The sequence below is a fragment of the Ruditapes philippinarum genome, unplaced genomic scaffold, assembly GCF_026571515.1.
Source record: "Ruditapes philippinarum isolate M1 unplaced genomic scaffold, ASM2657151v2 ctg996_1_1_1_1, whole genome shotgun sequence".
In the NCBI taxonomy this organism is placed as follows: Eukaryota; Metazoa; Mollusca; class Bivalvia; order Venerida; family Veneridae; genus Ruditapes; species Ruditapes philippinarum.
The window spans coordinates 1-14,749 of record NW_026856085.1 but is presented as its reverse complement, the minus strand read 5'-3'; the positions used below and the strand labels follow the sequence as shown (position 1 = coordinate 14,749).

The following is a 14,749-nucleotide window of genomic DNA, read 5'->3' as shown; positions in this document are numbered from 1 at the left end:
TGTTGCCATGGTAACAGGAAATTTAAGATTGAGCATGCTGTACAAAGACTTTGGTCGAGTATGAATATGTGCCAAGTTTCATCAATTTTGAAGCATTTTTTATAGTTTAATAGCAATTTGAACTTGTATCAGGAGTGTTTTCAATGAAAACAGCCATTTTAACAAAATGCTCATGCAGTACTTCAAACTCCATGCACCGGTTACGCTACGGTCAGTAATCCTGTAAGGGGAGATCACTGCGTAGAAGATTGGCAGTAATTGGTCAAGACCTATTTACTTCAAGTATAGAAGTCTATTGAAACTAATGTGACACATACAGTAAACTTGTAATAAATCAAGGTACATAATCAATAGATTTTTTCCATTACGCAATACAAGCCAAATATCCAACTTATTTGAATTTTTGTTTTATACACAATAAGACTTGTGTTTTCCTATGCAAGTCTCTACTGACTTTATGATCCTGGGACTAGACCATTTTTGAGCCCAGGCCCCCGAGGACATCATTTATATTACTTGCATAATACTATGTGATGCTACATAAATATCCATGCTCTTAAGCATTGCAGGTTTGAAAAATATTTTCAAGAAATATTTACCATTTAATTCTATGTAAACCAAGCGACCCCATAGGGTGCCCCAGTAGAATGATTTATATAATCTTTGCAACAGTCCACTTCATATGTTTTTGTTTTATATCATTCAAGGTTTAAAGTAAAACAAATGTTAGACCAATTGCACATTTATTGTACATATATATACATGAAATGACAGTTCTTTACTCGGAACTATACTATACAAGACTACAAAACATAGTTACAATTGAGACATCTCTATTGATATAAATAATCATACCAAAATATTACACATACAATCAACAAACAATAAGCTAATGCCATAGAAATGAAACCGAGATAATGAAAACAGGCATTGAACATTAAAAAAAATCTTTGTTTCAAAAATAAAATATACAAATTCCTCCTTGATTTAATTCTTGTAACAATATACATGTACATTCAATATTACAAAATGAAATTTATTTCATTCAGAATGTGTTTAACAATAATATAATCGGAGACAAATGATGCTCCCATACTATTAGTGTATCATTAAAAGTTTAAAACGGAGGAGAAACGACGAGAACTATAAATAGAACTGACCTATGACTGACCAAATTATTTTTCCATAATGAAGGACAATGAATTTTCAGCTTATACATTTACACATGTACCACATCATCCCATCTACTGTGAACATATGTGCAGCTAATTCCATTAAAAGAAGAGACAAGCCACATGCCAGGCCGGTACTGTTATATACACTGTGTAGGTTAACCATTTCTTGCATATCAGACTGGCGTTTCCGTTAGTTTTACCCATGCCATAAATTTCATCTGGCATGGGGGGTTCCAGATGAGTCGCGTGCTGTGCAATGGCACGATAAAGATGATGTCATTTTACCGTTATGAATGATTTTGTAATTCATACGCTGTTGAATGAATGTAGTTACGGTTGTAATGACATTGAAAATAAAGATAAAGAATTTAAAATATAATGGAATATGGTAGAATATGCAAGAAAAAATATCTGACATATGTTTGCAGTTCGAATCAGAATATCCGTCCCTCGGTCACCCTCCCATGGGCGGGTCACCTCGGGACGGATATTCCGATCCGAACCGCAAACATATGACAGATATTATTAATATCATTTTTTAACAATGGGTAATTGTAATATATATGCATACTTGTGGGGTATTTCCCCCCCAGAAGATTTTGCTAAATATAATGACCTGGTAAATGAATAGGGATTTGACCGGGGTTTTGTGTGTGTGTACTTTTGTCTTTAGGTTTTGATGCATTTTACTTACATCTACTCACACATGTTAAGACATGTACACACACATGTTAAGAGTTAACACAAACTGCATTTTCAATAAGGGTTACAAAGGCATTTAGAGCCTGTATATTACCACTAGCACAATATTAATAAATATATATCCCTCTCTATTTGGAATGTTACATTATATTTATACAAATTCAATAAAACTGAATATGAACAGACATATCTACAATTGAAATTAAAACTTTGGAATACTTGTTATTCTATAAAAACAAATGATCAGATAATATTTCATCACTAAATGGCACAGTAAAAGAAGCACTTTATTCTTGTAATGCAGTTTGTTATAAAGTAAGACATGTAGGACAGCATGCTCGACTTTTCTCAGTGCTTGATAGTAAAACAAGAACCTAAATAATGTAAAATTTTCTAAGTTCAAATACAAATATTTATTATGTCAAAATCAATGTTACAGTTATATGGGCCTTTGACAGTGACCTCCTATTATGCTCTAAAATAAGGGTGTGAAGATTAAACCCGTTGCCTTTAGAAGTTTTGGATATATTAACTGGCAAGTAAAAACTTAACCAAAGTGTGACAATGACAGAGTGTACAATAGCTCTCCCCATTCTCTGTATAGTCGAGCTATTAAACACAAAACATGAATAATGTATGAAATAAAATATACATAGGTTAACCTATTAGATGGTAATATTACATCTGCAAAAACATAAAAAACCATTTATCTATGGTTGAAAATACACAGTGAAGAAAAAATTCAATATAACTTTCAACAAGCAATATAATAAATAGATTCTCTTTTTTAATTTTTCTCAATTTAAGATAAACTTTACCTTACACAAAAACTTCCATATAAATTGACTCATTCAATATCCAATACAGTGAACAATTAACACACTATTTAAGGAAAATGTCATAAACAGTTTTAAGACTTTTTGTCTGGATTGCTACATGAAATCTCCCAATTTTGATGCTGAATGTAGCCTGTAACAGTGCACATACAGTACCTTTCCCTAAAATAAAAAGAACCTAATCCCAGCTCTGCTATTTAAACCACGTCATGACAAAACCAACATAACGCGTTTGGGACCAGCATGGATCCAGACCAGCCTGCGCATCCGCGCAGTCTGATCAGGATCCATGCTGTTCTCTATCAGTTTCTCTACTTGCTATAGGGTTTGTAAGCGAAAAGCATGGATCCTGATCAGACTGCGAGGATGTTTTTTTTGTCATGACGCGGCTCATTTTACATAGAAAGCAATCGAACAAATAACACAACAACAAAATATTTTATACACCTATCATCAGCAGCAAAATGTCATGGTGTGAGATATGGGTTGGCATGGTAACAGTTTGGTGCGACATTTATTGGTTCATCAAGTAGCTGGTGTTGTCTTGTTTGTATTGGGTTTGATCAAAGGTGGAGGCTGCTGTAAAATTGTTCGCTGGTTCTGTTGAGGTAAAAGTCTGAAACATAACAAAATTCAAATACACATACTTTTGAAGAAATACAATCATTGTAATATGATATAATCATTTGTAATACGAATCTATAAAAAAAAAATATAAATAAAAATTTTATATGGAAATCATTTATAAACAGGAATTCTTTTATAAAATTTCTCTATGGAAATCATTTTTAAAAAGGAATTCTTTTATAAAATTTCTCTATGGAAATCATTTATAAACAGGAATTCTTTAATAAAATTTCTCTATGGAAATCATTTTTAAACAGGAATTCTTTTATAAAATTTCTCTAAGGAAATCATTTTTAAACAGGAATTCTTTTATAAAATTTCTGTATGGAAATCATTTTTAAACAGGAATTCTTTGAAAAAATTCCTCTATGGAAATCATTTATAAACAGGAACTCTTTTATAAAATTTCTCTATGGAAATCATTTTTAAACAGGAATTCTTTTATAAAATTTCTATATGGAAATCATTTATAAACAGGAATTCTTTTAAATATTGAAAGTAAGCTGTAAAATATCATTAACAATATACTTTGCCATCATGTTATAACACGCCCTGTTATAACACTTACCCAGGTATATATATATATGTATATTGATACATGCTGTAACCGCTATAAGGCTTATTTAATTTGACAGTCAAGTACAATAAACAATTGTTACTAGGACACTCAAGAGTGCAGCGGGTGTTAAAAGCATGATCAAAGGTTAGCATTAATCCACTCTTTAGGTTTTTTTCAGCCTGGTATCGAAATGTTATTACAATCTCATATTTGTAGCTAAAAGTTCAGAAATGAACAGTGACAGGAAAGATCTAATTACATCAGGCTTACCTTTGTTGTGATTTTTGTGGAGATTCCGACTGTGCTTGTTTGAGGAGAGGGGGTGGGGCACTTGCTGGAATCGGAGAAGCTGTCTTTACTGGTTCTATATCCTTAGGATCTATCTCCATCTGAAACAAATAATAAATGAGCCGCGTCTCGACAAAACCAACATAATGGGTTTGCGACCAGCATGGATCCAGACCAGCCTGCGCATTCCGGCAAGTATGGATTACGCGAATCCATTTGCTCGTTTGATGCTAATCAGTTCATTCTAGCTACATTTGCTATGCTACAGGGAATTGTAAATAGACGAACTTAGCATGTGATCTCTTGTCGAGACTGCGGCGTGAGGAGCAGCGGTCTGGATCACTGCTGGATCGCAAAGCGCTTATGTTGGTTTTGTCTTGCTTGCGGAACTGATAAATGCAATTTAATACAATCAACAAATAGTGATATTTCTTCAACAGATTACTTTGGATTCAAAACTTCATAGCACTAGTTTTAACTATTTGCCAAAAGACTTACAAGATGTTAACCTTTCAATGTGTGAAGGACATTATGAATTCAAAACACAAATTATGAAAATTAACTCGAGAATGTTAAAATCTTACCACTTCAACATCATTGTCTATTTTAGCCTTTGATGACTCAAGTCCGTGTTCAGCTTCATACTCGGCCAGTACTTCATCAAGGTTGTATCTACGTCGAAAATTAACAAAGAAACTTCGTACATGGGCCTCTGTTTTTGTACCAATTACTTCGGCAATTGCACTGAAATCTTTCCCATACTTTCTCACACCTTTGTAATAATAACAAAACTCAATGTAATCTATAATAACTCTTGAAACATATCCAGCAGTTAAAATATAGCAATTTTTTTAATCTTACATATTATAACCATGGTAGAGTAATTTTAATAAATTACTTAAACCTATTTTATTGCATCAAATACATGTCAAATATTATACAAATGAGGGTATATAACAAAAAGCAAATGGGTAGGGCAACAAGTTCTAGCAACATTAGATTAAGCCCTTCCCCGAAATGACCATTACAAATTACTAATAAGCCACTGCCCACTTACTGTAAAGAAGCATTAAATCCAATTAATTAGCATATATCATAGTTGGTTTTCTTGTAGTTTTATTTTTTTTAAGACAAAAAATGATTATACATTTTGCTGTACATCATTGACTGGTTAAATACACTGAATACAGAGAAGATCCAGTCTATACATAATGAAGTAATAACCTTTACCTTGTACAGCCAGTAGCAGCTCCTCATTCGTCCATTTAGAGTTAATTTTGTTACCAGTATCACTAAATTTAAACATCTCTGATCCACCAGTTAGTTTATGTTTTAATAAGCCCATCATTTGTTTGTTGTTCTGTACCTATAACACAACAAGATCATAAACATTTAAACTTCTCTGCTATAAAATAATACTCTTTACCCACTTAATAATGTACACACTTAGTTCTTTGTTTGTTTAATTACAAGTAATATAATAAACACAAAAAATTGACTACTTCCAATAAATGTTCACTTCTATTTTTTATAAGTCTACAACACTTATTTACATTCAGGCCATACCCCTTTTTGCCCTTATACAACACAATATTTTTACAGCTGTTAGGCAGATAAATTCTCAAGGCTGATATATTCATTTATGATAAGACAGTTCAGCAATGTTTAAATTGTTACAGAGTATAAAATATTGACAGCCCATAAAGTAGCAACATAACAAACCTGTCTTTTAGCAGAAACTAGTTCAGTATCAAGTGATTTAAGTATCGCCTCAGCTTGACCAGGTGGTCCAGATACCATAGACTTGAGATCATCATTACTGAGATACATTCCCCTCGGAGGTTTACGCTTATGTCTCATTGGGTTGTGTCGATGTTGACCATGTTCATGTCTCTTTGCTCCAACACTTCTCATTACACCTGTTCTTCTGTTATATATACAAATACAATTAAATCCTACAACTGCTGAATTAACCCTGCTTTGATTTTTGGACAGTATATTAACTGTTTTAGGGAGTTCAACATCAAATTGCATTATAAAATTGAGCAAAGGATTAATGATTGAAATGTACAAAAATCCAAAACATTATGTTTTCTTTCATAATTTCACAAAATACAAGAAACTATTGAGTCCTTATAATTTTCAAACAGTACATTGTGAAATTATTTGCACACATTATGACCAAGAAAAATTAACAATTTAAGTGACAACATGACATGATACTTAAGGCTAAAACCTCTTGCCAATAATTATCATTTGAGACTAGAAGAAGGTATTTACAAACTGTGGTCAACATTCCATCCAAAATGTCAGTTAATTTCATACTGAATTTTTCATTAGCTTATTGTTAAGGCACTTACACAAATTACATCAATACCTTTAAAATCAGCATGACTTACAATGTATAAAGTAAATATTCCTAAGGTGCAGTTCAACAGTATGAGTCAGGGATTTTTTAAGACATGGATTCTTATCTTCGTATAATTGGTGGAAATCAGGTCCTGAGGTTATAAAAGTTTTTCTGAGCTTTATGTCAAATCTCAGGATTTCCATTGGTCAGTGTAAATTCTGTGCCGGCTTCCGAGATCCGAGTTTGAGCTGAGAAATTTTGTTAATAACCTCAGGCCCAAGTCAACATCCTGAGCCTATTGCCCATTTTCAAATTCCCACTGTTGGAAGCTACCATATACTAAAAGTCATATATGTATGCCTGTCAAGCACGGGCAAAATATAAATTGGTGATGCTCTGCATTTATAAAACAAAGTGCTGAACAGGAACAAATACTAACCTCCAATACTGGTAACATGATGTGCACATTGATCCTTTTGGTGTAGGGTTAAGTTGTGATGACATTACACCACAGTTAGCACAACTGTTGTCATCCTTCTGTAATTACAAAAATACATAACTTTAGTATGTATAGCTTATAACCTAAATAACTTAAAAACTTATGCAACATGAATTATAATAATAACCCTAATTCTTATACAAGAATAGCCTCAACTAACACCATAACTATCTCCATATCCAATGTCTATAGATGGTAAAGTCAAGTGATATTTTAACTATTATATTCCTTTTAACTCTGATCTCAAGAAGTCTTTCTAATATACTCTATATATAGTTTGAAATCAAAAAAGAAAACACAATAAATTTCATTATAATTTCAAGTTTTATAAGTGTAAGCAGACATGCAGATGATCCTCGCTGTATTAGTCTTTCAAACTAGTGCCCTTTGTTATCCCAACGTTTACAAAACAAAAATCCTTCTAAAAATAGGAGAGAACTTACAGCTTCATCTTTATTTTCTTCAGTATCTGAATTATTCTTGCTGCCATTCTCAGAATCATCATCTCTACAATTATAATTTCACAAGATATGAGATTTACATTTTCAGTCTTCAATTTTCACTAACAAAGTACAAGTTATGGTAATACAAGTGGATCTATAACACTGAAACCCGACACACAAACATATACAAGGCCTGTGCAAGGTGACTATTTTATATGTGAGAACTGAATTTCCCTAACAGACAATGCCTCAATATCATATGACAGTACTCAATTCTGATAACAAAATTTGCTGTAATATGAGAGAACTCAACTCCTCTAACAGAATTAGAACCAACAGCAAAATTTGTATATCTTATGAAGTATCAGGCTGAAAATACCTGACATTAAAACTGTTTAATTAATTATATGTACAGATTTTTATACAATACTTCTAGTATGTGTTGTCAAAATTTGAGGTAAGAAATCATTGGCTATCAAAAATACTCACAACTTGTCGCCATCTCCTTTCATTGTAAATTTCTTTGCCTGTCTGTCCATCAAACTAGTTCTAGATCTTGTTTTCTTCCAGGAATAGTAATACTTCACCAGAGATGCAATAGATTTATCTGGTAACTGAAATTTATAATTGTTACGATGTATAAATAAAGAAATAAAATCAATTTATAAACAATAAAACAAGAATTGTTAGATACATATAACGCACTTTACTATTCTTTGGACTTTATAGAAGAAACAAGGGTTTTGCATAACTTTTATTTTTAAATAATGTCTACCAAGGTGAATGTTTCAATGATTATTTATACTACAATTATGAATCTTTGTCAGTTGTGTCTATGAAGAATGTCCACTGTTTCAATTAACATGTATTAGCGATTTAGTGATTAAAGAGTTTGAACTTCCCAACAATTCCTTTAAACATTTCTATAAAATTCAAGAGGTGGACAACTTCACTGCACAAATTTAGGCGTAAAATGTAAAATAATTATATGGTTACATTAATCAACTCACCATTTGTCTGATTCTGTGAAAACTTTTGCCATGAAAACTGAATGCTTGTTCAAACAGGACTTTATCTTCTACAGTCCATTCATCAGGAAATGGTGTAAAGTTGGGTAGGTCTGCTAAAGCTTTTTCTACATTGTGTTTATGCCAAAATAACATACCAAGAGCCTATAAAATAACATCTCAAATTTTAAAATCCTAGTGGTGATAAAAGATGTAATGGTACACTTTGAATGGTCAACTGTAATTGTTTGGCTATAGTCGACTTGTAGGTATTGGCAGTCATCAGTACAGTATTGTATGGCAATGCATTTTCTATTTCATCAATCAAAGCAAGTAATAGTCATCAAACATGGTTTATTCCTTTCATCTTTAAAATTATGTTAAGACCAAAATCATAATAACTACAACTATAGACAAACAAAGCAATTTCATAAGTCAGCTGTGTTAGGGTTAAGCACTTGTCTTCATCTCATTAACATTATTTTTTCATTATAAAAAGTAGTAATGTTTGTGTTACAGTTTTAAGGCACTATATATTATGTGTATAATCATCACCGAAAAACACATGAATAAAAAATGCCTCAGATGTAATAAAGCATTGATTGCAGAGACTATGAAATGCTATTTATATACATCTTGTACCTGAAATAATCTGTAAATGTTTCATTATTATTTTGCAATAAAGTCTTCTAAAGATGTTTTTGAAAATAAAATGACAATAAAATCGTCATGCATGGTCCAGTACTATCACTATCAGAAAAAAATACCTGTTCCATGTTGTAACCATGTTTCTCCTTAGCAATCTGTAAATACTCATCAACTGCAAAGAAAATAATTATCCATTCTAATATTCTTTTATTGTTTTAACATCTTGGAGCAATCAAGTGATTATTAATCATATACATGGTTTTACCAATTAAAAACTAACATTTAAAATTGGAGAGATAATGGTGTGCCTATCAATGGTGCAGTTTGTAATTAAGTAAAGAGCCAAGTAAATTCTTCAAACACAGAAGTTACTATAGTATCAATGATTTTAAATTTAAATTGTTATTTAAGTTTATGAAATACTAGTAAGCAAATGAGTAGTTAAATTTAAAGCACAAGATAATTACCATATTATTTCAGTGGGAAAGAACTTATTTCTGGATTTTAATTTTTAGATGGCCTATATAATATTAACATACTTTTAGCATCTCTTAAATCTGGACATGGAGCCCAAACTAGTATAGCATCTGCTTTATTCTCTGGTTTTGCATCTACAAAAGAAAAAGTTAACATATGAAATAAATATGCCTGTTGGTGCTTAAAAAAAAGCTTAAGCAACAACAATATCATTTTTTACACACTCCATAACCTTTTTTCCCCAACAACAAACAACTGTTTAATCAACTAAGTATTTCAATATTGTAATATATCTGAAAAATTTATTCCAACAAATTAATATATTCATTAACTTAAGGTGTCCGATCAATTAAGATATATTAACACATCCATAAAACTTGACAGTGTCGTGCTTCTTGTCCTATCCAGTGTAAGTTTAAACCAGAGTTGGGTGTCACCGATCTCACTTTTGAGTAATCTGCCCCTGAATCTGAATAACTAACTTATTTGAGGTCAATTCAAGGGCAGATAACATACCTTTGTCTACAAAATCTTGTTTTAACTTCTAGATATTTTATTTTGTTGTTGGTGGTTTTTTTTATCACATTAAATAATACAAAATTCCATAAATTATTTCTTTTTAAAAAAAAAAAGCTACTTAAAATTTCTAAATAAAAAAAATATGCCATTTTTTAAGAAATAATGAGTAGGAAAAAAAAAACGTGCTTCATTCGTTATTGAAATTTTGCACAATGACTCAAAACCAATAAAGGCTAAATGAAAATAAGAAACTAGAAATGTGTCGTCACACCACGGATGCCCCCGCATGCAGCCAAAATTTCAGAAGTTTCAATATTTATTTCCAAATTTGTTTGCACAAACTATTTTTTTCATTTTTAAGTCCAAAGCCCTTAAAACTATTCAATGTAAACAAACCAGTTTTAAAGAAAGTTCAAGGCACTGAAACTATTCAGTGTTAACCTTTTGTAAATTGCATATTGCAAAATAATGGCTCCATACATTTCCACAAAAGTATGATTCAAAATTTTTCCAACATTCAAGAGAGATAACATTGTCCAAAATAATTAAACCACAACCAAATTCAAACTTGAACTGCTTATTCCTATTGAGATGTATCTATTGTCAAATTTGAGTTGAATGTGTACAACCGTTGGGGAGATAATGAACGGAAACTGAAAATTTCCTTTTTTTCAAAGTGAAAGGGTAATAACTCTGCCAAAAATCATAGAACCATGACCAAATTCAAAATTGACATGCGTATTGCTTTAACGTATCCATATGTCAACTTTGCGTTGAATGTGTAATACCGTTGGGGAGATAATGAACGGAAACTGAAAATTTCATATTATTTTCAAAGTGAAAGGGGCATAACTCTGCCAAAAATCATTGAACCATGACCAAATTCATACTTGACCTGCGCATTCCTTCAACATATCCATATGTAAAATTTGAATTGAATGGGTATTACCGTTGGGAAGATAATGAACGGAAACTGAAAATTTCATATTATTTTCAAAGTGAAAGGGGCATAACTCTGCCAAAAATCATCGAACCAAAACCAAATTCTTACTTGGCCTGCGCATTCCTTTGATGTATCCATATGTAAAATTTGAGTTGAATGTGTAATACCGTTGAGGAGATAATGAATGGAAACTGAAAATTTCATATTTTTTTCAAAGTGAAAGGGGCATAACTCTTCCTAAAATCATCGAACCATGACCAAATTCAAATTTGATCTGAACATTCCTTTGATGTATCCATATGTAAAATTTGAGTTGAATGTGTAATACCATTGGGGAGATAATGAACAGAAACTGAAAATTTCATCAAGGGGCATAACTCTGTCAAAAATCATCAAACCATGACCAAATTCAGTCTTGACCTGCGCATTCCTTTGATGTATCCATATGTAAAATTTGAGTTGAATGTGTAATACCGTCGGGGAGATAATGAAGGGAAACTGAAAATTTCATGTTATTTTCAAAGTGAAAGGGGCATAACTCTGCCAAAAATCATCAAATCATGACCAAATTTCAAATTTGATCTGTGCATTCCTTTGATGTATCCATATGTCTTTGAGTTGAATGTGTAAAGCCAGTATTCAATCTACACGGGAACATGTAGCGTGAAAGTGAAGCGCAAACGTGAAAAATCAAACGAACAATTTTCTATTGTATGTATTCCTTGTCTGTGTGAGCCTGTCGTGAGCGCAAACACAAATTTATGGCATGTGACCGTTTAACGCGAGCGTGAAACCGATCGCTACATGTAGTGATTTTTCACGTTCACGCAGGACATACACGGACGAGTAGCCACGAAAGGTCCTCTGTCTATGCCAGATGCAACAGAAAAACTTATTGAAGCAATTAGAAAATGCCCTATTCTGTACGACCAGTCCCCAAAGGAGTACAGGGACAATAAAAGAATTCTGGAAAATGTTTAAATAAAAATATAATTCTGACTGTAGCGAATCTATTGACATAAATGATTTCTATAAACATTTTAAAGAATTGACCTCAGAATTAAAAATTATGAGGATGTAGACTGTATAGATCTTTTTAAATGATTTGATTCTCACGTTGAATTAAATGAAGCTTTTATATCGACATATTTTCTTTCCAACAAAAATGGACGAAACAATTGTTTTCACAATATTCGGATGAATGGAATAGTGTGAGCGTGAAAACTCACGCGTCACATTTAAGTCTCAAGCTCACGCTCAATGTTCACGTCCCGCTCCCGTATGAATGGAATACCGGCCTAATACCGTTGGGGAGATAATGAACGGAAACTGAAAATTTCATGAAGGGGCATAACTCTGTCAAAAATCATTGGACATGACCGAATTCGAACTTGACCTGTATTTTCGCATGATATATCCATTTGTCAAATTTGAGTTGAATGTGTACAACCTTTCTTAAGATAATGAACGGAAACTGATGATGACGGAATGACAGAATGACGGAATAGGGTTACCCTATATGCCCCAGGCATTTCATGGCGGGGGCATAAAAAATAAGGTATTGTTTACCTATCATCATAAATTATCTGCCCTTGAATTAAGCAAAAACAGACTAAATCAGGATGGATAACTCAAACAAAATCGGTGACACCCATTTTTTTTTAGCTTAAAATGTTTCTGTTATCATATTCTAACAATATTTCAAGTTTAATTTTGTCTGTATGTCTTTATGAAAACTCCTGAAAAGTCTTTAATAAAAACATCTTTAAGTCTTTTTAAACCTAGGGACTCCAAGGGTAAGGCCAATTTTGCCCTTTGAGGCAAAGTTTATAAAACTGTCTAGGAAGGCAGCCTAAGAATCATTGCTGTGAAATAAGTATCAAATCTACCATGTGGTAAAAGAGGATACATCAACTAAATAAATTGTGGATAACAATCATTGTACTACAAAAGTTCACCTTAACTTATGCTTAAGCAAGGTAAAACAAACAGTGATATTGCTATTTGTTGAAGTTGCAATATATTCAACAACAAGAGCTAAAAATAGACACACAATCAATTATCATAAGTACTCGACAGTGCAATAAGAACCGGTCCTAAAAAGCTCTAATTTATAGGGTTACAAGAAAAGGTCTTTAAACAAGAGGGACATAATGGCCCTAGACTGCTCACCTGAGATACAGGTCACAATTTTTTATTTTCAATGTGTTAGTATTAAATGTGGTCACATTTGGGTTTGTCAATTTTACCAGCTCTGCATAATTTTTAAAATATTTTTATATGTCTGCTATAAAATGCTTCATGTCAAATATTTATCCTATTGGCATTGTGATTTCACACAAGACCCAATTCTAACTATGTAAGTCTACATAAATTAAGTGACTCCCAGGCAAGACCCAAGGGCATGACTTCTATAACTTCTTGAGGACCACAATGTGACTACATGCCAGAGGACCACAATGTGACTACATGCCTAATGACTAAGATCTTGGCATTGTACAGAGATTTGTGTATTTACAAATTTAAATTTTTGGACTTTGGAGTCTGCAATCTTTACAACTATTTTTAGGCTCTTGACAGTTGTTTTATTTTGTTTTTTGTTTTTTTATTTGGGTTTTATGTCACACCGACACAATAAGATCATTTGGCGACTTCCAGCTTTACTGGTGTAGGAAGACCTCAGGTGCCCCTCAGTGCATTTATCAGGCACAAACGGGCATCCGAGTAGAACCACCGAAGTTCCGTAAGCTAGCTGGATAGCCTCCATACATGAAAGAATCCAAAGTCCATGTCGGGATTCTAACCCACAGCAGTGAGGGGCAAGTGGTTTGAAGTCAACAACCTTAACCACTCGGCCACGGACAGTAAATAAGATTTTTTAAAGGATTTATTTCATTTTTGTGCAAATTAAATGAATGAAACAGATGCCAAATTATTTAACTTAAGACTTTCCATGGCAGTGTGAACCCTGTTCCCCCCCCCCCCTTTTCTCCTCCCCCCCCCCCCCCCAGTGACTGTGGTTAATATATTGAAACAATATCAGGGATTTTTTTCCAGGATTTTGGGAACATGTCCCAAACCCATGGAATTGGGAATTTCATCAATGTCTTGTTAAAAATTGGGAAAAAATGCATCACTTAAATTTTGCAATGATTCAAATAAAAATTTGAATGCAAAGAATCTCTGTCTAGGATCGCATCTTCAAACATTTAAGCACCATAACAGTGAAGAAATCCTTATTTTCAAAGATTTTAGAGTTTGTTTTTCAATATTTTTAATTTGTAACTTTAAATTGGGAATTTTTTCCTATGAATTGGGAAAAAGGTACTATTTTCATTTGGGAATATGACCGAATATCAGCTATAAAATAAGCCAAAAAAATCCCTGAATATCTAAATAGATCTAAACTAGGGTTACCATTACACATAAAATGTAAAAAATGTGTGGACATAATTAAATGGCATGGCGTGAAAAGACCATAAATAATTATTGTTCGGTAGTGTTCCAAAATTTCGAGTTGTCAATGGGACGAATCATTATAAATTTGCCATAAATTACTTCCCTTTTTGGATCATACAAAAAGGATTTTTAACAACACTGACAAAATGATAATGATTACTTAATTCAAGTGTAAAGTAAGACTATTAATATTTTCTAAATACTGGGATTCCTTATT

At 32.5% G+C, this 14,749-nt stretch overlaps 1 protein-coding gene across 1 annotated transcript; it reads right to left on the bottom strand.

The window, feature by feature from the left end:
- Positions 1 to 726: 726 nt before the first annotated feature.
- On the bottom strand, positions 727 to 9,745 carry LOC132745344 (REST corepressor 1-like; the record flags this gene model as incomplete). Its single annotated transcript, XM_060734240.1, is given in 11 exon segments — positions 727 to 3,329; positions 4,170 to 4,288; positions 4,772 to 4,959; positions 5,418 to 5,553; positions 5,910 to 6,114; positions 6,977 to 7,074; positions 7,480 to 7,543; positions 7,969 to 8,093; positions 8,490 to 8,651; positions 9,254 to 9,306; positions 9,674 to 9,745. Coding segments are annotated over 11 exon segments (1,313 nt in total), but the record flags the coding sequence as incomplete, so codon positions are not given.
- Between the last annotated feature and the right edge of the window lie 5,004 nt (positions 9,746 to 14,749).